The sequence below is a fragment of the Etheostoma spectabile genome, chromosome 12 (assembly GCF_008692095.1).
Source record: "Etheostoma spectabile isolate EspeVRDwgs_2016 chromosome 12, UIUC_Espe_1.0, whole genome shotgun sequence".
Classification (NCBI taxonomy): Eukaryota; Metazoa; Chordata; class Actinopteri; order Perciformes; family Percidae; genus Etheostoma; species Etheostoma spectabile.
Genome location: NC_045744.1, coordinates 2,561,811 through 2,583,392, shown reverse-complemented (window position 1 = coordinate 2,583,392; position 21,582 = coordinate 2,561,811). Strand labels below are relative to the sequence as shown.

The window sequence follows — 21,582 nt, the reverse complement described above, 5'->3', positions numbered from 1 at the left end:
ATATTTCATTCTCACTCCCCCCCCCAACCCCCCTCCACACACTCACCTTGCTGTCTTTTTTTACACCCAGCCCCCCTTCATCTTTTTCCCTCCTCACTTGTTTATTAATCCACTGTGCTCCCTCTGTCTCCTATGTAGATGTCTTTGCTATCGGGGACCCTAACCAGTCCACCATTCTGGCTGTGTCCATCGCCGGGGGAATCGTCCTCCTCATCTTCCTGGTGACTTGCTTTGTGGTCAGCGGAAGGTAGGGTCAAAAATAAAAACGACACACTTAGGTTCTCTACACATGATCAGTATGCAGGCGACTGCACGAGAGAACAGGGCACGGGTCAGGTTTTACAGGTCCATGTACCAAACATGGGGCGGGCAGTCCGGAAGCACTGGGAAATTTCAATAATCCATTTTTTGGGACATCGGAAATACAGACGGATGACTCCGGTCACATTGCAAATTTTTCTTATTATCAAGATATCCCGTGAAAAGACCAAAAACATCATATTGATCTGACTAACTAGGTATCACACTCATGGAGCCCAATCTGATCTCAAGTTGGAAACCTTTGACATGATGAGTCTAAATAGTGGTGAAGAAATATTATATTAGAATATCCATTGAGCACTAAAAGGTGCACTGAGCATACCAAGCACACTGGCTTCACATTTAGCTCTTTAAAGAAATATAAACCGTAAAACCCGAGCCTCTGTGTGCACTTTTCTCTGCATTTTCCACCAGTGGCTTCTGCGTGAACAGTAGCCAAAGCTTGGCAGTGTTGTGTCACGTTGGCTCTACATCAGCACATAGGATCTACAGCAAAGTGCCTGCGACTCTTATTAGGACTGTGCAGCCCCCAGTTGACAAATAAGAACATTGAAAAATTGGAATTAATGACTTCACTGCAATTTTCCCACAAGCAATTTGCACATTAAATAAGAAAAAATAATAAGCACTGTCACCCATTCACGCTGCTATGCACCGGCACTTTAAGTAACAACATGAGTAAATGATTATTCTATTTTACTCTAGTTTTAATCCATTTACCATCTTCACATTCTCTGCACTCAATGTGTTTTTTTAGGTTTCCACCATAGAGTAGCACTTTTGATTTGGTTACTGTACTTAATGACAATAAGGTCATGAAGTTAATTCTGATTCTAGGGCCATATATTTTGACACCCCTGAACTATACTCTATATTATTCTTCTGTTACATAGACATCTAATGTGGTCCAAAAACTCTTGAACACACTTAAAGGAGCCACATATTTGCACTGGTGGAAATATGCTTTTGTTACAATGAACATGGGGCACTGTATTTATTTTTGAGGCAGTCCCATAAACTCTGCCCTGCTGCTGTAAATATTCACTGGGCATCAAATCCAAAATTTAAATAAGTACCCAACAAGTGCACTAGCTACCCATGTGTGAGATACATTTGTAAAAAACTAATGTGCACAGCTGTTTTTGGAAATAATTTAGCATTTGTTAAATACAGTAGATGTATACAGTTATATGGTTATATAGAGACAAACACCTCATGGGTTGCTTTCAGGTTATACCCCTGACAGCTGGAATCTCATTGGTGGCCCATTTTAGGGTCACCAACAAAGGAGGTTGAAGCTGACTAAACTCTGATTGCCATGTCTAAGGAAGTGTTCGCTACCTCCATAGGAAAACGATAGCCTGTGTATGCGCAAAAGCAAATTTGTCACTAATCATATTCAGAGGGCTAATCTGGTAATGTACATGTGCATTCATGCTGACAGGAGGGTTAAACTGAGTCTCCCACTTCATATCTCCCTGCCTGCCGTGTTAGTCTGTATGTGAAGAGCATGGACTCTCTATGATCATGCTCTTTGAAGGCAGGGCTGCAGTTAATGCTCCGTCTCTGAGAAGGCCAAAGAAGAGAAGGAGAAGAGAGGATGAGAGGGAGGAAGGTAAAAAAATGAATGCCAATTGGTGAGAGGCGAGAAAGATTAAAGCATCAGAGTTAGGAGAGGGCTCTTTGGACAAAGAAGAAAGGTACAATGGCAGAATAGGAGAGGAGAGGAGAGGAGAGGAGAGGAGAGGAGAGGAGGAGAAAAAGGGATGACAGCATGTGTGATTTACCGTGCCTGTGTCTAAATGTTTATCCTCTATGAGCTCCGCCTAGATTAGCTAGATGTTAAAGAATTGCACATACACACACAAACATGCACACACACTAATGTACACACACACACACAAACACACACATGCACAAACATGTACACACACTAGTAATGACATTAGTAATGATTCAGGTGATTGCTTATCAGGCTGAGTGCTCTATTCACTATTGACTAGAAGGGATGTAATCAATGGAGACTGTCCTGTGTGACACACACACACACACACACACACACACACACACACACACACAGGGACATACACACGGCACGTGGATGGAGACAACCTTTTTTTAATCAGAGGGGAATTATGAGGTTGTGCATGTAAGAATCATAACAACCTGTTAAAGACACGGTGTGCTATGAACACACACAATGACACAGACACACAGTAACACTCAACTAATGAGGTTTCACAGGCTGGGGAGGTGTTAACTAGGTTTTACAGAAGGGTCGATGCACTGCCATCAATTTCAGGCCTCTCTCTCCCTTCGTCTTGCCCTCACTCCGTCTCTATCTATCTTTCCTCCATTTGGAGGTGGGGGTGCTTGGGAGGACGTATTGTTGATTACTCTGACTTGAACAACATCTGTACATCTGTCAAAATGTGTGTGTACGTGTGCATAGGTGGAGTGGGTTTGGAGCTGGGGAATAAGGCGAGGATCAAAGCTACATCACTAGAAAGACATGAGCAGGAGAGAGGTAGGTGTAGAGAGGGGGTCGGGGAGTGGACAGAAGCTAGGTGAAGGAGAACGAGAGTGTGGGTGGGATTTATCACCACATTTGTTTGCGCCACTAGAGAGCTACATTTTGAGATGGTGTGAAAGATAGACGGAAGAAGAAGAGGCTTGCGTGAGATTGAGAGAAAAGGGGAGATTGATGGAGGGAGGAGGAGGAGGAGGAGGAGGGCCTGAGGCACAACACGAAGAAGGGGAGAGATGCAAGGGGCAGAAGATGAAAAGGTAGATTAGTGTGTGTTTGAGAGACGAGGAGGAGAAGGAGGGATGAAGGGTGGGCGATTGCACTGTTAGGTGCAATAGGAGCGTCACACTGGAGCTTTTGGAGAAACGGAGGAATCTAAAAATAAGGATCGGTCTTCTCACGTTCCCCTTCCCTTCCCTCTTGTCATCTATCAAAGCCTCCATCGTATCTGTCAATCAGTCCATACCTCCCCCTTTTCACTCCTTCTTTTCTCTTCATTTCGCTTCATCTTTGGCTCTCTGGCTCTCATTTCCTGTTGCGTTCTTGAAATTTGCATTTGGATGAAACCCACTCTCCGTAATGTATCGAGATTCTGATGTATTTGATGGTATCTGGTGATGTGTTTGCCGAGACCAGTTCAATGTGGATGATGATTAAATTGGAATTCAAATTGACGCCGAGAGTCGGCCAGGGTTGAAATTATGTCCCACGGAGCCTTTGTAAGGCCCTTTTCCTCCCTAAATGTCAGCTGTTTAAATCATGTCCCCCAATAACCACTGGACTGGATGTGAGTGCTGGAGAGCCTTTTGTTCTTGTTTTACACCTAGTTCACCTATGAATCCACAATCCTGACCACGTTGTCAGCACCCTGATAGAGAGAATTTTATCACCGCGCTATAAAATAACAATGAATGCCCATACAGTCACACACACACACACACACACACACACAGTCCCCGCAGCCTTTGCTGGCAGGGTACTGCACAGCTATGCCTCATAAACGAGCTGATTTGCAGGCCATTCTGTTCTGTCCTGTTCTCGTTTAATAAAGTGCTGTTATGCTATTGTTACCGCAGGAGGGAAAACATGAAAAAACGTCGAAAGCTCCTCAGTCGCAGCACGGCTCTGACAAATCACACCAGTTATTGCTGTGTGCGTGCCATTATTGCCCTGCGAGTACATGCGTGCGACTGTGTGTTTGTGGAGTCTGGGCTTTTGGTCCTCCGGAGGGTGCTTCGCCTGGCAGGCTGGCAGGTGCGAGCGATGGGAAGCTAGCAAGCGACTGGCATCGCCACGGACTCAGCAGATGGCCTTTCACTCAAAACGCGTTCTCCCCTTCGGTCCTCACTTTCTCTCGCTCCTTGTTAAACATGTTACAGCTCCTGCCTTCCAGCGTCTGTGCGTACATGAGTGTGTGCGCCTCTGTTTTGTCTGCAGTCTAATAACTCTCCAGCCGTGCAGCCATCTTCTTTTCTGAATAGCTTCCGGCTTTGGTGGCGCGCCAGATTCACGATTTTTCTGCGTTTGTGTTTTTAATGTGAGAGATTTGGTGAGAAGTCAGTGTGAAGTTATGACGCCTATGATGTTGTGTTGGTTTTTTCTAAGCCGCCCTCATCTTCTATATGGCTCAGTGTCTGCCTATACTGAGTGCATCTGTCAGAGCTGGAGATATTCAGCAGGGAGTCAAAGGCAATCTGTTCAAGAAAATGTCTGAAAAATCTTAAAATAATAAGGGATTCATTGGATTTAGTGTGAAATAAGAGGTACAGTTATTTACTAAAGCAAGATTTCTACTTTTAAATCCACAATAAGAAGGAGACACAACGTTACGCGGATTGATCCTCCAAGCCCAGATTTACTGTATAGGGAGAAATTCATCTTTTTCTGAGAAGAGTTTGGAATAATCAAGAGCAAAAGCCACAGAGGAAAGTGTGATGTCATCATAGCGTTGCTGATAGGCTTCTCGGTCTTGCTGATAGAGAGGGTTAACAGCTCTAACTTTTTAACACAACAGCGTGTTCTGCGGATGTGCATGTTTGTGCGCGTAAGCTCTTTTACCTCCGCAGCATCTGTCGTAGCAGCCCGGGGTTATTCTTAAAACTTAATGAGAGAAAAGTGGAGAGTGAAGATATATACATATACAGTGTATGTAAAAAGCAGCACTGATCAAAACATGTTGTTGAGAGAGGAGAGAGAGACTGAAAAACACTAACTGTGTGTGTGTGTGTGTGTGTGTGCGTGTGCGTGCGTGTGTGCGTGTCACACCAAAAGACTACAATCTGTAATTTTTTTTTATTTCAGATGTGGGAAAAAAATAAATAAATAAAGATTTCCACAAAAGAAAAAAATTGAAAAACAGGAATAAAGGCACAAAAATAATAGCCCCATGTACGCCAAATGGCACTTTATGGTGAATTATTTATGGCAAATGCGATTCTGTGTATCTGAAACAAAACAGGCCCGTACGGGGAGGTGGATAAGGTGAATGTAATGAAGGATGCATTATTAAAAAGAGAATGCGATGAGCATGCGTGTATTATTAGACAGATTTGGATGTGTTGCTGGGATGATGGCGCTTTCAATGAATGCAGCAGAGCTGTAGGGTGTAGCTGAATACAGCACTGTCTGCACAATACCTGCATAGTAGCATAGTAGCATAGTAGCATAGTAGCATAGTAGCATAGTAGCAGCCGCAGGTGCAAAACTATTTCACACAGGCTTTATGCTAGGGTGACCAGATTTCTCAGACAAAATCCGGGGACATTTTCAGCTCAGAAGCAAATATTCCTCCAAAACGCGTCATGTAGTTATTTTTGTAAAACTTAAAACGGGGACACTAGACCTAGAGCTGTTTCCCCCAACAGACAACATTATGGAAAGGATTTCTAAGGAGGTTGACCTTTCTGTTAAAGATTAAGATCCTTTTTTAAAACATAAAAGTCCGTGATATTGCGTTCGCAAAACCCACCAGACTCCATGTAAATAATCAGTAATTTTAGCATCGTAAAATACGGTTTTCTAATACTTTTTCTGAGCTTGTCTGGAGCGACTATCGGCTCCGTTTGGTTAATGTTTTCTTTCTTTCACTCCAATTTTGGGTCTATTAGTCACAGTGAAAACCGGGGAGATTTCCGGGGACAGATCCAGCCGGGGACAGGTCACCAAAACCGGGGACTGTCCCCGGAAACCGGGGACGTCTGGTCACCCTACTTTATGCAAATGAGCAGATGTTGTCATGGGATTGATCAGATGTCCTATAAACATCAGGCAAATTTAAAATAAACCTGTTTTCGGTAGGTTTTTTTTAAAAGTTTATAGCGCATTTTAATAAATTTGTCGGATCACACACACACACACACACACACGCACATCTTACGATCGTGACCTAATCAAGTTGAGTCGGCGTCGTAACATCATTAAGCGTATTAGTTTCACACTGATCTGTTAGCAAATATAAAGATACACTTCACCTAATGATACGGATGACATGCTCCTCTACTTTCTCTCTCTCTCTTTCCCTCCTCTCTTACTTGACCTTTTCCCCAGGTTGTAAAAAGGTCTGCTACATTACACCAATTACCGCAGATCTGCACCCAACCTCACTGCTCCCCCCCCACCACCACCACCCCTTTCCTTTCCTTTCCTTTTCCTTTCCTTCCATTTCCATTACCACTCTCTTTAATGAGCAGGAGCTAAATGAAATGTTTCCAAACAGGTTGTTAATGAAACACCGACAGATTTATTACTCATAACTCTTCAGCTAATCATTTTCCCTTCCTAATAATTAGCCCGAGCTGAGTAAATCTTTTTACACTGTGGTCAGAGAGTGCTGAGCCGCTGCCAGACACGTCCAAGATGGAGAGAGAGAGAGAGAGAGAGAGAGAGAGAGAAGAAGAAGAAATCCGACTCGCTTGTGTTCCTGAGCGTTTGTTTTTATGCTGTTTTGACTCTTAATTAGACACAATAATCTTTTATGAAACTCGGCGTTTACCCGTGCCTGAGCCGTGAACGTGTTTTGTTTTCGGGGTTGGTGCGTGAAGCGTAATTTTGCCGTGAAATAATGAGAGTGAATTTAATGTATGGATTTAATTCCCAGTAATTATTTTTTTTTAATTTAATAGCTTGATATTAAATGGAATCACCATTATCATGAGTAATGATTAGAGCAGATACCCACAGCAGGGTGTGTGTGTGTGTGTGTGTGTGTGTGTGTGTGTGTGTGTGTGTGTGTGTGTGTGTGTGTGTGTGTGTGTGTGTGTGTGTGTGTGTGTGTGTGTGTGTGTGTGTGTGTGTGTGTGTGTAGAGTGGGTGGCGGAGAAAGTCATTTCATTGTGTCATGCCGGAAGGGTGACTAATGATTTACTGATTTCATTTTTCTAGTCATTCTGATTAGCAGGGGGAACGTAATGTGGAGGTACAGGAAATAAAAAAAAGAGTAGAGGAGAAGAGAGGAAACATATTATTTTTCTGTGTGAACGATCCCCTCTGACTCTCCCGTGTCTCGGAGAGTATCAATTTCTTCTCCCGTCTCCGAGCCTCTAATCCTATAAAGTTGGCCAGTCGTATAAAACAAAGTAGGCGACACCATGCAGCTCACAGCTACACACACTTTATTAGCTCCCTTCACGTCTCAGGTTAACATTAGTCCAAGGTTATTCGCTGTATGAAGACAAACAGTCTCTTATCTCCCGTCTCACCTGTCAGCGAGACATCATCGTCCACACACAACTTGGTTTGTCTTTGTCTATTGTGTCCCACTTTGTGTCAAGGTTGCCCCACCATCCATATTTACCTATTCTCTCCAGCCTGTCGTACATAACCTTTCCTCCTTTCCTGCCAAAGTTTCCCCTCGTTCGATCTCCTCTTTGCGTTCCTCTTCTTCTCTGTCACGATGTTCTCTTTATTTCCCTACTTTCTCAATTCCTCTGCTACCCGACTGAGCCCGACCGATATATCGGCCGATATTAGGCATTTCCTAATCTATCGGTGTGACCCTAGCTGCAAATGACATTTTCTGCCGCTAGGGTGCGTCAAGATTTCTATACTTAGCACAAAAAAATTAGAATTAGAACAAGAAATCTAAAGGATAAAGCTTTAAAGATAAAGAATATCAGAATATAAAATGGTACAGTTGTGAAGTAAACTATGCAACTACATGGGGCAAAGGACTACAACCAATGATTAGTTTCAAGTTGATTGATTATTTTCTCGATCAATCGATTAGTTGGTGGTCTATAAAATGTCAGAAAATTGTGAAAAATGTTGATCAGCCTTTTCCAAAGCCCAAGATGATGTCCTTAAATGTCTTGTTACAGTCTACATACACGACATCCGACTTCCGGGATTACTGCGGTGCCACCCGAAATTCTGTAGAATGTCCCCCATTTAGGATATCCATCACCTTCCTCTTTGTTTGTGTCGGCGTTCTAACCTCTGGTGGATTCATGAGGACTATGGTTACCTGGTCCTCAGATCTCTGCAGGGTAAATCCAGACAGCTAGCTAGACTATCTGTCCATCTGAGGACTATGGTTACCTGGTCCTCAGATCTCTGCAGGGTAAATCCAGACAGCTAGTAGACTACTGGTCCAATCTGAGGACTTGGTTACCTGGTCCTCAGATCTCTTCAGGGTAATCCAGACAGCTACTAGACTATCTGTCCAATCTGAGACTATGGTTACCTGTTCCTCAGATCTCTGCGGGTAAATCCAGACAGCTAGCTGACTATCTGTCCAATCTGAGGACTATGGTTACTTGTCCTCAGATCTCTGCAGGGTAATCCAGACAGCTAGCTGACTATCTGTCCAATCTGAGGACTATGTTACCTGGTCCTCAGATCTCTGCGGTAAATCCAGACAGCTACTAGACTATCTGTCCAATCTGAGGACTATGGTTACCTGGTCCTCAGATCTCTGCAGGGTAAATCCAGACAGCTAGCTAGACTATCTGTCCAATCTGAGGACTATGGTTTACCTGGTCCTCAGATCTCTGCAGGGTAAATCCAGACAGCTAGCTAGACTATCTGTCCTCTGAGGACTAGTTTTACCTGTCCTCGATCTCTGCAGGGAAATCCAGACAGCTAGCTAGACTATCTGTCCATCTGAGCCTATGGTTTACCTGGTCCTCAATCTCTGCAGGGTAATCCAGACAGCTAGCTAGACTATCTGTCCCAATCTGAGGACTATGGTTACCTGTTCCTCAGATCTCTGCAGGGTAAATCCAGACAGCTAGCTAGACTATCTGTCCAATCTGAGGACTATGGTTACCTGGTCCTCAGATCTCTGCAGGTTAAATCCAGACAGCTAGCTAGACTATCGTCCAATCTGAGGACTATGGTTACCTGTCCTCAGATCTCTGCGGGTAAATCCAGACAGCTAGCTAGACTATCTGTCCAATCTGAGGCCTATGGTTACCTGGTCCTCAGATCTCTCTGCAGGGTAAATCCAGACAGCTAGCTAGACTATCTGTCCAATCTGAGACTATGGTTACCTGGTCCTCAGATCTCTGCAGGGTAAATCCAACAGCTAGCTAGACTATCTGTCCAATCTGAGGACTATGGTTACCTGGTCCTCAGATCTCTGCAGGGTAATCCAGACAGCTAGCTAGACTATCTGTCCACTGAGGACTATGGTTACCCTGGTCCCAGATCTCTGAGGTAAATCCAGACAGCTAGCTAGACTATCTGTCCAATCTGAGTTTTCTGTTGCACGTCTAACCTTTGAACATGAACATGTGAAGACAATAGTGATTTAAGAAGCTGGAATCAGAGAACTTTGAGTCCTTTAAAAAAAAAAGACTCAAAACCGATTAATCGATGATCAAAATAGTTGGCGATTGATTCAACAGTTGACAAATAATGGATTCATTGATCCATCTTTGCAGCTCTACTTAAGAGCATGTATAAAAATGTGCAAATTCAAGCAGTAATAATGATGTCTCAGTAGATATATTCTGGAAAAGATTTTGTGTATCCAGCATGAAAGCTCGGCAAGTTGTCACGGCGCGTGGTCACGCACCTCTGAATCTTTGTAACTCGGCACGCACCGCACGTTCCAGTTCCACATGGTCGGCTCAGGAAGACTGGCCGAGTCCTCATGTACAGACCACAGAGGGTCGAATGACCTTAAATATGTGTAAGAGGGAGCAAACACACAGGGAAAAGAAGTGTGGAAAAACATGAGAGGTTCCATTGTCTGGAGATAAGCGCCAGTTAATAATTAGACCAGCCCAACGGGATGTTTGGCGGTACGTCGGTGTTTGCCATGGACGTGTTTGCTACTGTTGCCGGGCAGCTGGCTTTCCATTACTTCTGCTCTCTGCTCCGTTCTCTTGCTTATTGACAGATCTTTTTGTTTGTATGCATCGTGGCATTTCGAACAATACTGCAGCGAACGACGCGCTGAGCGTGAGCGTCTCTCCGGTCTGCAGAGGCTGTGGTCACGCGCGAGTAGAACTAAAGCTTTATGCTTTCTCTTACTCTCCTCCACAGGGAGCTGTGCGCTGATAAGTGTTGCTCTGTCCTTCTCAATCGTCCATCCACGTCGCCAATATGTAACCTCCGTCCCTCGCCTTGTTTCAGTCATCTTCTCTCCTGCACATCCCTACTGAAAGATTCAAGATCTCCTTCTTGTTGCTTCCATTTTACTCACTCTATTTCTATTCAGCATTCTTTTTCTCCTCATAATGTCTCTCCTCTCTCTATTTATCTTCAGCTCCTGTTGTAGTAGAACACAACCCAGCCTCAAACTTCTTTCTGTACCACTTCCCTTATTCCTATATGGCTGGCTCCTCGTCCCTCCTCGCTCTTCCCCCCCATCTGACTGCTTGTTAGTTGGTATGCAGGCTCGGACCCCCATTGTGCGTTCTTGCCTGTCAGCACTCTCTTTCTCCATCTCCCTCTCCACCTTTCTCTTTCCAGCTCCGAGTGTCCACTATTTCTATATAAAAAAAGAAAAGGAGAGCGGAGGACAGGGCCTGTTGAGGGGAGGATAAAGAGGTGGAAACAAGAGGGAGAAAAAGAGGAGATGTGGGCTATTGGAAAAGAGAATGTTTTTATTTAAAGGAAGAATTAAAAAGAATGTAACACCCTAGAGAGATAAAGGGCAGGAAGGGAGAGGAAAACGGAGGGATGGGCTACGGCGGCGATAATTTATGGATGGAGTTCTACGAAGGTGGGAGCTTGCTAGCAGAATGACAAATGGGTCTCGAGTGACAGAGTATTATATTAAAAAGTAAATTGATATGCAAATGTGGAGTGTGTGGCTTTGGAGGACAGGGATAGCCTGTTGTCCTCACTGAAGTGGAACACAGAGAGGCAGAGAGAAAGGTAAGAGCCCTGGTGCGATGCGGATATCGCAGTCCATTAAAGTGTGTGTTTTTTGCGTGATTGCCGCAGGTGTGTGTACTTTGAATCTGCAGCATGCAGCTGTGTGTGCGGGGTTGTGTGTTTACTGCATGAAACAGTATTAGTGCAATTAGATGGCAGCTAAATGGAACACCTATTCCTCCCAGAGTGACAGATAGTGCTGACGTTACACAGCAGAATACACAAGCAGCTAGTGGCGATGTGAGGAGGACCAGCTCGTTACAAAGTCTAATCCGGCTCAAGATGCTAGGAACACTCATAGTGTAAATAAAAACCTGTGGCGTCCAAATGAAAAGCAGACAACCTGCCGCACAACAAGGCTACGTGGTGACCATAAGCATCTTTTCACAGTTGCCACACCAAAGCCATTTTGGGCAAATTACAGAACAAGCAACTACAGAATATCACACCATAACTTATTTCACTTATGTTGTCCCTGGGTCAAATTGACCTGTTTCCGTTACCCAAATAACATGATTGTTCCACACACGCTCTTGCCAAGTACAATCTCTACTTTCATTCATTTGCGGTGTCTTATTCAATTTATAGCATTTGAAAAATTAAGGGTGTTTTGAAATAGTTTTGAGGTAAAAGTTGACATTTTCCAGTCTGGATTATCATCAACATCCATTCCTTTAATTTTAGTCTACATAATTCCATTTCTGTGTTTCTGACTCAACTATCGGTAAATTTCCTATAAATGAGGTTTATGACACTAAATCCCCCAAATAACTGTAAAACTAAAGTTAATAAGTTGGTGTTACGAAGTGTTGAAAACGTCAAAAAAAGTGACAAACGTGGAAAAAAAGCAGTGAAAGTGTTGAAAAAAGGGACAAAAACGTATGTAAATGTTAAAAAAATTGATGAAAAGCATGAACAAAAGTGTTGATTTTCAATTTTGGCGGGAAGACAACACAAGGGTTAAGGAACACCAGGCGTGAATTCACCCCTAAACCTTCACGCTAAGTACAGTACACAGAGAGTGTCCCAACACGTAAAGATGAGGCCTACACTGTATTATATCCCGAGGTGGTTGTGTTGATTTGTTAATTTGAGATCCCACTGTAATTACCAAAGAACACGTATATATTTGTCATTACCACTGTTTGAATGGAATCCGGTGAATGGTTAAATGTCACCCGCATGTCAGGGTGACCTTTTAAATACTCAACTTAGACTGCACCTAAAAGGACACTGGAATTCCAGTGCAACTTCATTACAGGGCAATTCTTAATATTTAACATGTTTAATCTCATTAAAGTGCAGTATTATTTATTATAATACTTAACCATTTCATTTCATTACAGTGCAATATTTATTTATTATTACACTTAACCAATTAATCTCATTACTGTGCATATTTAACACACAAAATATTTCTGTATAATGTGTATACAAACCCTTTATATATGCTCTCTCTATATACTCTATACTTTATATATGTCTATAATTGCTCTCAGGACTGTGCTCCACATTCACCCCCTCTCATTTTTCTGCACTACTTACATTTTATATTTTTTTATATTTTATATTTTTATATTTTTTATATTTTGTGTTGACACTGTAAAGGGGTTGCTTGAATCTCGTTGCACAGCTACTGCAGATGACAATAACACGATAACAATAACGGCTTTCTATTCTATAACCATTACATTTGAGCAACCGTTTTAATGACTTACATGTACATTTAAAAACAGTATTTAGAAGAAAGGGTTGATTCTCTATATGTGTAGAACATGTAGGAGTGGTAAATACATAAAATATAATCATTTTTTGTTAAACTATTACTGAAGCCAGCACAAAGCTATAAGTTGGTGTGAAGCTGGATATTGGTCGAGAGCCTTTTAAGAAATCTTTGATAAAAAGTGGACCGTTTGCATGCTGATCAAGCAGCCATTGGAATAACTGCAAATGAGAATGAGCCACATAAATGTGTGATGACCCTGTGACGACTATTTGTTCTGTGATGTTGTTTTTGTACTGCTGCCAGATGTTACCACTTTCAAATATGTTTTTTGTAATACCCGTGGCATGGGAAAATGGCTTCCACATTGTCCTCCTGAGTCCACTTCTAGACTCTTTAATAGATGAAATACAGGTGAGTTGCATTGAGTTGAAGGTATTAAATAAAATATATATTTCAAACACTCACAGAGACACAGCTGTCGGGGGGGAAACAAAAGCCACAGCCATGTCAGGTTTGGTGCCATGTTTAAGACTCCAGCGTTAATGATTCATGACACTTCTAACTGAAGAGGAGAAATGAGTTGCTCGGTAATTACTATGGAAATGTGTTCATTTCCCATCAGACACACACACACACACACACACACACACACACACACACATATATTCACATATTCACATATGCAGCCATGCACGCGTAGAGACATACACACACTAACACAGATACACATCCAGCAGTGATGGTGAAGTGTTTCAAACGTGGGGTTTGCAGGATTGCGGTGTGTGTGTGTGTGTGTGTGTGTGTGTGTGTGTGTGTGTGTGTGGTGTTAGGCCCCACGGGTTTATCACAGTTGGAGCAGAGGTGTGACCCGAGTCCCCATTCCACATATGCTCTAAGCACATGCCCCAAAGCACTGTGTGTGTGCGTGCGTGTGTGTTTGTGTGTCAAGGGGGTAATGATAGTCCCTTGGTGTTTGACTGGCTTGAGCCCAGCTGATAACCAGGTGGGGCCCAAAGAACATTATACCCCCTCCTCTTTATCCCCAAATACCAGCAACCAGTCTCTACCCCTGTGTGTGTGTGTGTGTGTGTGTGTCTGTGTATTCCCAAGACATCCTATTGATGTCTGGGTTATACCATGCATTCAGCTGTGTAAAATCAACACAAGGATTAAACACCAAATGACTGAGATTTACTGAGCCTAGCGAGACCTCGCCGTTCTCCATTTCTGTCGCTGTTTGTCTCTCATCCTTACGCTTTACTCCATTGTCTCTTTTATTATTTTAGGCCGTTTCTTCTAAATCCAACTTCTCCTATTCCCTTTTTACTACATTTAATCATCGCTTGCCACAGTATTTCTTTCTGTCTCCTTTTTCTCGTCTGGCCTCCTCCACTCAGCTTCTTTAAATCACATGTGCTGCTGATTCCCAGTCACTCTTGGCTCCTCGCCCAAATCAATTCATCTTCCCGATGGATGGACATACCGACTGGTCGCTGCTTTACCTGTACAACAGTCAAGAAGGATTGGATAAGAGGGAAAAGGAGTAGAGAAGGCCGTCATGTTTAGAAACTCGTTTTATGAAACTTTTATGTTTTTTGTCCTAAAATGTTTGTGTTAAATTTAAAAGAGCCGTAAATCTCAGCGACAGTGTTATGGGTGATCAGGGCTGTTAAACGCTGTTTGAGGCAGAAGCTCGACAAAAGTGGAACGATCGTCACGAAACAATATTGATAGACAAGAACACTGCATAACACTCACTCACACACACACATTAACAGCATCCCCTTGTGAAACACTTCCCCACAGCTGGACGGCAGGATTAAGTTTGATCAATTTGTCAATATTTCGTCTTGATCGTTGGACTGACCCGCGCTGCAGGGCGTGTGCATGTGGGCACAGTGGGACACAATTTTGTTTTTGTTGTGTGTGTGTGTGTGTGTGTGTGTGTGTGTGTGTGACGTATGATAATATCGAAGGCAGTGGTAAATGGCCAGATGGGTAAACAGAGGAGTGCATTAGTAGATCTGCCTCTACCAGGAAATCTATGACAGACACACAACACACACACACACACACACACACACACACACACACACACACACACCTTTCATCCAGGCTTTTAGGAGTGGTCATGTACTGTAGAAACAAAAGGAAACCTGTAGTTGTTCAAGGATTCCCATGGAAAGACAATAAATGCAATATATCAAATACCTGTGTGTATGTGGAATTGCACATACACACTCAAGGGTATGATCTTTCAAGATGGCATGGAGCTATATTATTGGTATCTGTGCTGGTGGAAAAAAAGTCTATGCATATACAGAATCATAATCCAGCTGTGCATTTCTTTTTCAGGCACTGTGGATATATCAAAGCCAAGCAGGACCCTGATGAAGAGAAGATGCAGTTCCAACACGGCCGAGGTAAAGACACAAACGCATACACACACGTACAGTATGTAGAAGTGTATGAATATATGTTCAATGGGAATGTTTCACTTTGCTGACATTCATCACAGGAATTAGTAAAATTATAGCATGATGAACACAAATTAGTTGTTTTGTTTGTCAAACTCAATGATTTTTTTTAAGTAAGTTTAAGTTTATGTGATCAACTTCACACCATCCTAAAATGATTGGAACACTCTGGGAGCAAAAGCACTCCAAAGTGGCAACATGCTAACAATTTAATGTTTGTTTATTAAGGTCTATGACATGCTGCTTTTTGGATGCTTTTATATAAATTTAGGTCCCTAATACTGATCGAAGTCTCTTTTATATAGACCTTAGTGGTCCCTAATACGTATCTGAAGTCTCTTTATATAGACCTTAGTGGTCCCCTAATACTGTATCTGAAGTCTCTTTTATATAGACCTTAGTGGTCCTAATAATGTATCTGAAGTCTCTTTTATATAGACCTTAGTGTCCCTAATATGTATCTGAAGTTCTAATAGACCTTAGTGGTCCCTAATACTGTATCTGAAGTCTCTTTTATAGACCTTAGTGGTCCCTAATACGTATCTGAAGTCTTTATATAGATCTAGTGGTCCCCTAATACGTATCTGAAGTCTCTTTATATAGACTTAGTGGTCCCCTAATACTGTATCTGAGTCTCTTTATATAGACCTTAGTGGTCCCTAAACTGTATCTGAGTCTCTTTTATAGACCTTAGTGGTCCCTAATAGCTGTATCGAAGGCTCTTTTATATAGACCTTAGTGGTCCCCTATACTGTATCTGAAGTCTCTTTTATATAGACTTAGTGGTCCCCTAATACTGTATCTGAAGTCTCTTGTTATATAGACCTTAGTGGTCACCTAATACTGAATCTGAAGATTCTGTTATATACCCTTAGTGGTCCCCTAATAATGTACTGAAGTCTCTTTTTATATAGACTTAGTGGTCCCCTAATACTGATCTGAAGCTCTTTTATACTAGACCTAGTGGTCCCTAATACTGTATCTGAAGTCTCTTCTTATAGACCTTAGTGGTCCCCCTAATACTGTATCTGAAGTCTCTTTTATATAGACCTTAGTGGTCCCTAATATGTTACCTGAAGTCTCTTTTATAGAGACCTTAGTGGTCCCTAATACTGTATTGAAGTCTCTTTATATAGACTTAGGGTCCCCATATACTGTATCTGAAGTCTCTTATATAGACCTTAGTGGTCCCTAATACTGTACGAGTCTCTTTATAGACTTAGTGGTCCCCTAATAACTGTACTGAAGTCTCTTTTATAGAGACCTTAGTGGTCCCCTAATACTGTATCTGAAGTCTCTTTATATAGACCTAATGGTCACCCTAATACTGACCAATGATGTCCTCTTGTTCATGGGTGGGCCAAATTCTTGGGTGGGCAAAGCAGAGAAAGGGGGAGGCAACCTTTCCTATGACCATCATAAGGAGCCGAGGTTCCAGAATCGGCCCATCTGAGCTTTACATTTTCTCAAAGGCAGAGCAGGATACCAGGGTCGGTTTACACCTATCGCCATTTCTATCCACTGGGGGGCCATAGGCAGAGTCGGGGGGAGATAGATATTAATGTTAAAAAAAAATGATAAAGACTTTCATGCCATGGGACCTTTAACTTACAGCAGTACTGTGTGTTGAATCTCAAATGTATCATAAGTTCAGTCAGTCAGTTGTTGTCACTACGTCTCCAACTTGCAGCATTCTGGCTGAACTAAAGCACATGTTTTAAACTTTCATGCACAAATCTTTGCTGGCAAAAACATAGCTCCTTATGGGTTCCTGTTAAAATTCTGAGTCATTTTAACACCATTGCTAACAAAGTAGTTATGTGTTTAATTACAGAATGTAACAGAGCACCCACACTCAAGCACTTATTTCAACATGCATTCACTCTTCTAAAGTGTCAGCCTTCTTGGAGGAAACCATTTCCCTAGAGCGATCAAAACCCTATTAATACTGTTAACTTTTCACAACAAATGTAACACGCAAAAGCTGGCTGTAGCTCAGTACATTTAGCGTTCATCTTTTTTCTCCAATTTCTCTCCTTTTCCGCTCATGCAGTCAAGCTGCCAGGCAGCAGGACCTACATCCATCCTCACACTTACGAAGACCCCAACCAGGCTGTCAGGGACTTTGCCAAAGAGATCGATGCTTCCAATATTCGCATAGAGAGAGTCATTGGAGCTGGTGAGTTGGCAGTAAAACAGCAGTAGACTATATCAATAACTCCAAAGACAGAAATAAATTCACTTGAATTCAAATTACTACTGCCTTATTCTGTGTGTGTGTGTGTGTGTGTGTGTGTGTGTAGGAGAGTTTGGGGAGGTGTGCAGTGGTCGGCTGCGTGTTCAGGGAAAGAGGGAGATCTACGTGGCCATCAAGAGTCTGAAGGCGGGATACTCTGACAAACAGAGGAGGGACTTCCTGTCTGAGGCCTCCATCATGGGACAGTTTGACCATCCGAACATCATCCGGCTGGAGGGGGTCGTCACAAGATGTGAGTGATGTGTTTGGTTGCATATGGTTGAAGCAGAGATTTACCGTGGAAGAAATTCTCCTTGTTCTTTTAACAAGTACAGGTTGTGTGGTGTGATGGATTCACTTCTTCAATACCAGCGCACGGGAAAAGACCTTGTCTCTTCAGAGAACCGTTCTCATATACAATCAATTTGGGCTGCACCATCACAGTTTCATCAAAATCACAATATGGACTGGGCGGGGGGGGGGCAATATTTGCAGGTGTAGCATAGCACTGCAAGCATAGCAGGGCGTAGCAGGGCACTGCAGGGCATAGCAAGATGTAGCGGGGCACTGAAGGGCAAAGAAGGACGTAGGGCATAGCAGGACGTAGCAGGTCACTGCAGGGCGTAGCAGGGCATAGCAAGATGTAGCGGGGCACTGAAGGGCAAAGAAGGATGTAGGGCATAGCATGACGTAGCAGGTCACTGCAGGGCATAGCAGGGCACTGCAGGGCATAGTAGGATGTAGCAGGGCACTGCAGGGCATAGCAAGACATAGGGCATAGCAGGACATAGGGCATTGCAGGACGTAGCAGGGCACTGCAAGGCATGGCAGGACGCAGGGCATAGCAGGACGTAGCAGGACGTAGGGCATAGCAGGAGAGCAGGACGTAGGGCATGCAGGAGTGGGGCATAGCAGGGACAGCAGGGCATAGCAGGACGTAGCAGGACGCAGGGCATAGCAGGACGTAGGGCGTAGCAGGACGCAGGGCATAGCAGGACGTAGGGCATAGCAGGACGTAGCAGGACGCAGGGCAGAGCAGGACGTAGGGCATAGCAGGACGTAGCAGGGAAATATCCTAACCACGTGTCAGAAAAACTTAAACTTTTGCCTCTCAGTTGACTGGTACTACACCACACACTTCATCAAACTCAGTACATGAAGTAATCTTAAATCTCCCACACCATACCCCCCCCTTTCCTCTCTGTTTGTGCGCTGTAGTGAGTGAGGGAGTCTGTCTGTCACATAAGAGACTGAGAGCGCTTGGTGATGTAAAGAAGAGTTGACGCCGGATCAGATAAAAGCTCCGTTGCCACAGTAACACTCTGATGACACATGGCGGGGTGTGCATGGGAGCGGCCACTGTCCGCCTTTCAAACGCCTTGTTTACTTCGCATGATTGTGTTAAGCAATTAGAGCGAGTGTGCGCATGTAGGTGAGATAGACACAGGCCTGATTCGACGAGATGGCTTATTCGTTATCGCTCTCTCAATCACATGCTCTCTGTCTCTGTCTATCCATCCCTCTCTCGCCTGAGACCTCACACTCCTGCGCTCTCTCGCTCTCTCTCAGTCAGTGTCCATCTAATCTTCTCATTCAATCGCTCCCCCACTCTCCGCCAGTCCTTCTAGCACTCTCTCTCTCTTTGTTTCCCTTTCCTCAAACCCAGAATACGTCAAAGCTCAGCCGGCTTAATTATTGTTATTATTCCCCTTTCCTTCGGCAGCACTAAAGGCGCAGCTTGCTCTGTAGTTTTGGCTGATGGTTTCTGTCGACGCAATCCCCTGGAGCTCTTTACTTGACAAAATTAGTAGAAACCGCCCCAAAAAAAAAGTATATGGAGGAAAACCTAGCCCTCACTGTACTCGGGCATCCCTGCCTTTTATAACCAAACAGGTATCGTTGGAAGTCAGTTCTTATAATATGTGAAATCCAACATTTGCAAACAAAGTATGTGATCCCGAGCTGCAAAGCCAACTGATGTTAGGTTTTATTCATCAGCTGTGTGAATTTCAGAGCAACCCATTCTGTGATCTCTTATTTGAAATGTCAAAACAGGTGATCACCAATACTGTTGATTCTGCAGTGCAGCAGCGCCTGATCAACAGGTAGCGATCAAATCTCTATTCTCTGCTCATTCAGATCTGACGACAGACGTCAGGAACAGACAAAATATGTCAAGGCTAACAACAACCTTGTGTGTCTGTTTTAAAACTCAGTCCAGGTGATCAGAGAAAGCAGAAGTGGAGCGAATAGCCTTTTTCCCTGTTGTTCAGGGGTTTTAGTGTGGAAGTCTTTGAAAAAAATTTCATAAAGTGTGGACACACATCCGTTTCATGAGTTTTCGACGTAACCCGGCATTCACATTGACTGCTTTGTCCGGCAGACGCTGCAGTGAACAATGTACTGTGGGTCTGCCCATTGTCTTTGAATAGGGATGGTGCGTATAGGCTGAGGCGGGGGGAGCGGCAGAAGCCTATGGCGATTCTACTTCTGGAGAAAGGCAAACCGACGTCACACTGTGGTGGCCCATCATGTACCCGGAGATCAGAAATGTCTGAGTTTTGAGACCTGGAAACATCACTGTCTCCATCGCTGCTACAAGAAAGGTTTTTAGCACTATGGGGGTAAAAGATGAAACCCCAGCACTAAACTACCCAGGAGTTTGTATAACAGCTGACTGCTTCGTGAATCAACAAAAGCCCAGTCCCCCCCGTCTCTTTTCTTGCACTTTTTCTCCGTGAAATGAAGCTGCCTTCAAGTGAAGTCGGAAAAGTCTAAATTTAAAAATGATGTGACGGAAGTGTGAAATATAAAGTCTACTTGTGCTACATTAGGGGGTTAAAGAACACAACAGGGTGTCACACAAATGGGCCGTTTCAGTGACACTCCCACAACCGCACAACGCTGCGATAAAACGCCGGATCCCCCTTGGCTGGTGTGAACGCTCTCAGCGATCTTAATGTAGTTTCAGGACTCTTCCTTTCTCCCCCCCCCCTTCATGTTCCTCAGTGCCAGTGCTCTGTTCCTCCTCTAGCCTGCCACCTTGTTATGCAGATGTTAGTTAGAGATCTACAGACAAGCAACGGAAGCAGGAGACTGTCGCATCGAAGAAACAGAATTGTAAACATGCAGGCAGACAAATACCACCCCCCCCCCCACACACACACACACACACACATACACACACAAAGATCTTGAGTCCATCACACACCGGTGCTCAGTGGCACTTAGGACAACAATAAAAGAGCAAATGCATATGCATAGGCTTTTATCATGAATATTAATAATTCATGAAGTTAATTGGATGTGTGTTTTAGCCTCATGAATATTCAGCAGCATGCATATTAAGAATGAGAACCTCCGTGCATTTCTTACTCACTTCCTCTTTCTCTCTCTCGTTAACTGTGACCTTTGGTCAGCCCGATTAAGGCAGTTTGTAGATGTAGCAAGCAAGAAACTAAATCAAATTTGTTTTATTCTGGCAGGCAGACGTGTAATTACAGAATTTTTTTTTAATGGCACACCCCATTCTGATAAAAACAACAACAAAAAGAGAATAAATTCAAGAATGAGTCCTTGAGGGGCGACTTCTAACCCCCCACCCCCCCATTTCTCTCCCCCTTTCATGTCTATCCACTGTCACTCTGACATAAAGGGGGCAAAAAATCCCCAAAAACAATCTTTATAAATAAATGACTCATTGAAATGTTGTGGACAGCCAAAGGTTGGCTTGACAAGCATCTAACCCTTGTGTTGTCTTCCCATTAACCATCAACTTGTCCAAATTTATAATAAACATTTCTTTTGTGCTTTTCTAATGTTTTTGTCACTTTTTTGAGACTTATTTGTCCCTTTTTCCAGCTTTTGGCCCTTTTTTAAAACCTGGTTTAATAGTAGATTTCACACTTATTTTTGGAATTCATGGTCAACAAAGCTCATTTATATCAAATTTCACATAAGTTTTAGGTTA

The 21,582-nt window shown here is 43.3% G+C and overlaps 1 protein-coding gene across 2 annotated transcripts in view; it reads left to right on the top strand.

The window, feature by feature from the left end:
• The window catches only part of epha4b (eph receptor A4b), a 103,231-nt gene that overhangs the window by 58,269 nt on the left and 23,380 nt on the right, over window positions 1-21,582 (top strand). For both annotated transcript variants that reach the window (XM_032531063.1, XM_032531062.1), the window contains exons 10-13: window positions 139-247; window positions 15,255-15,322; window positions 17,430-17,555; window positions 17,680-17,865. In XM_032531063.1, coding sequence (XP_032386954.1) covers window positions 139-247; window positions 15,255-15,322; window positions 17,430-17,555; window positions 17,680-17,865 — 489 coding nt within the window. The remainder of the gene's footprint in view (window positions 1-138; window positions 248-15,254; window positions 15,323-17,429; window positions 17,556-17,679; window positions 17,866-21,582) is intronic.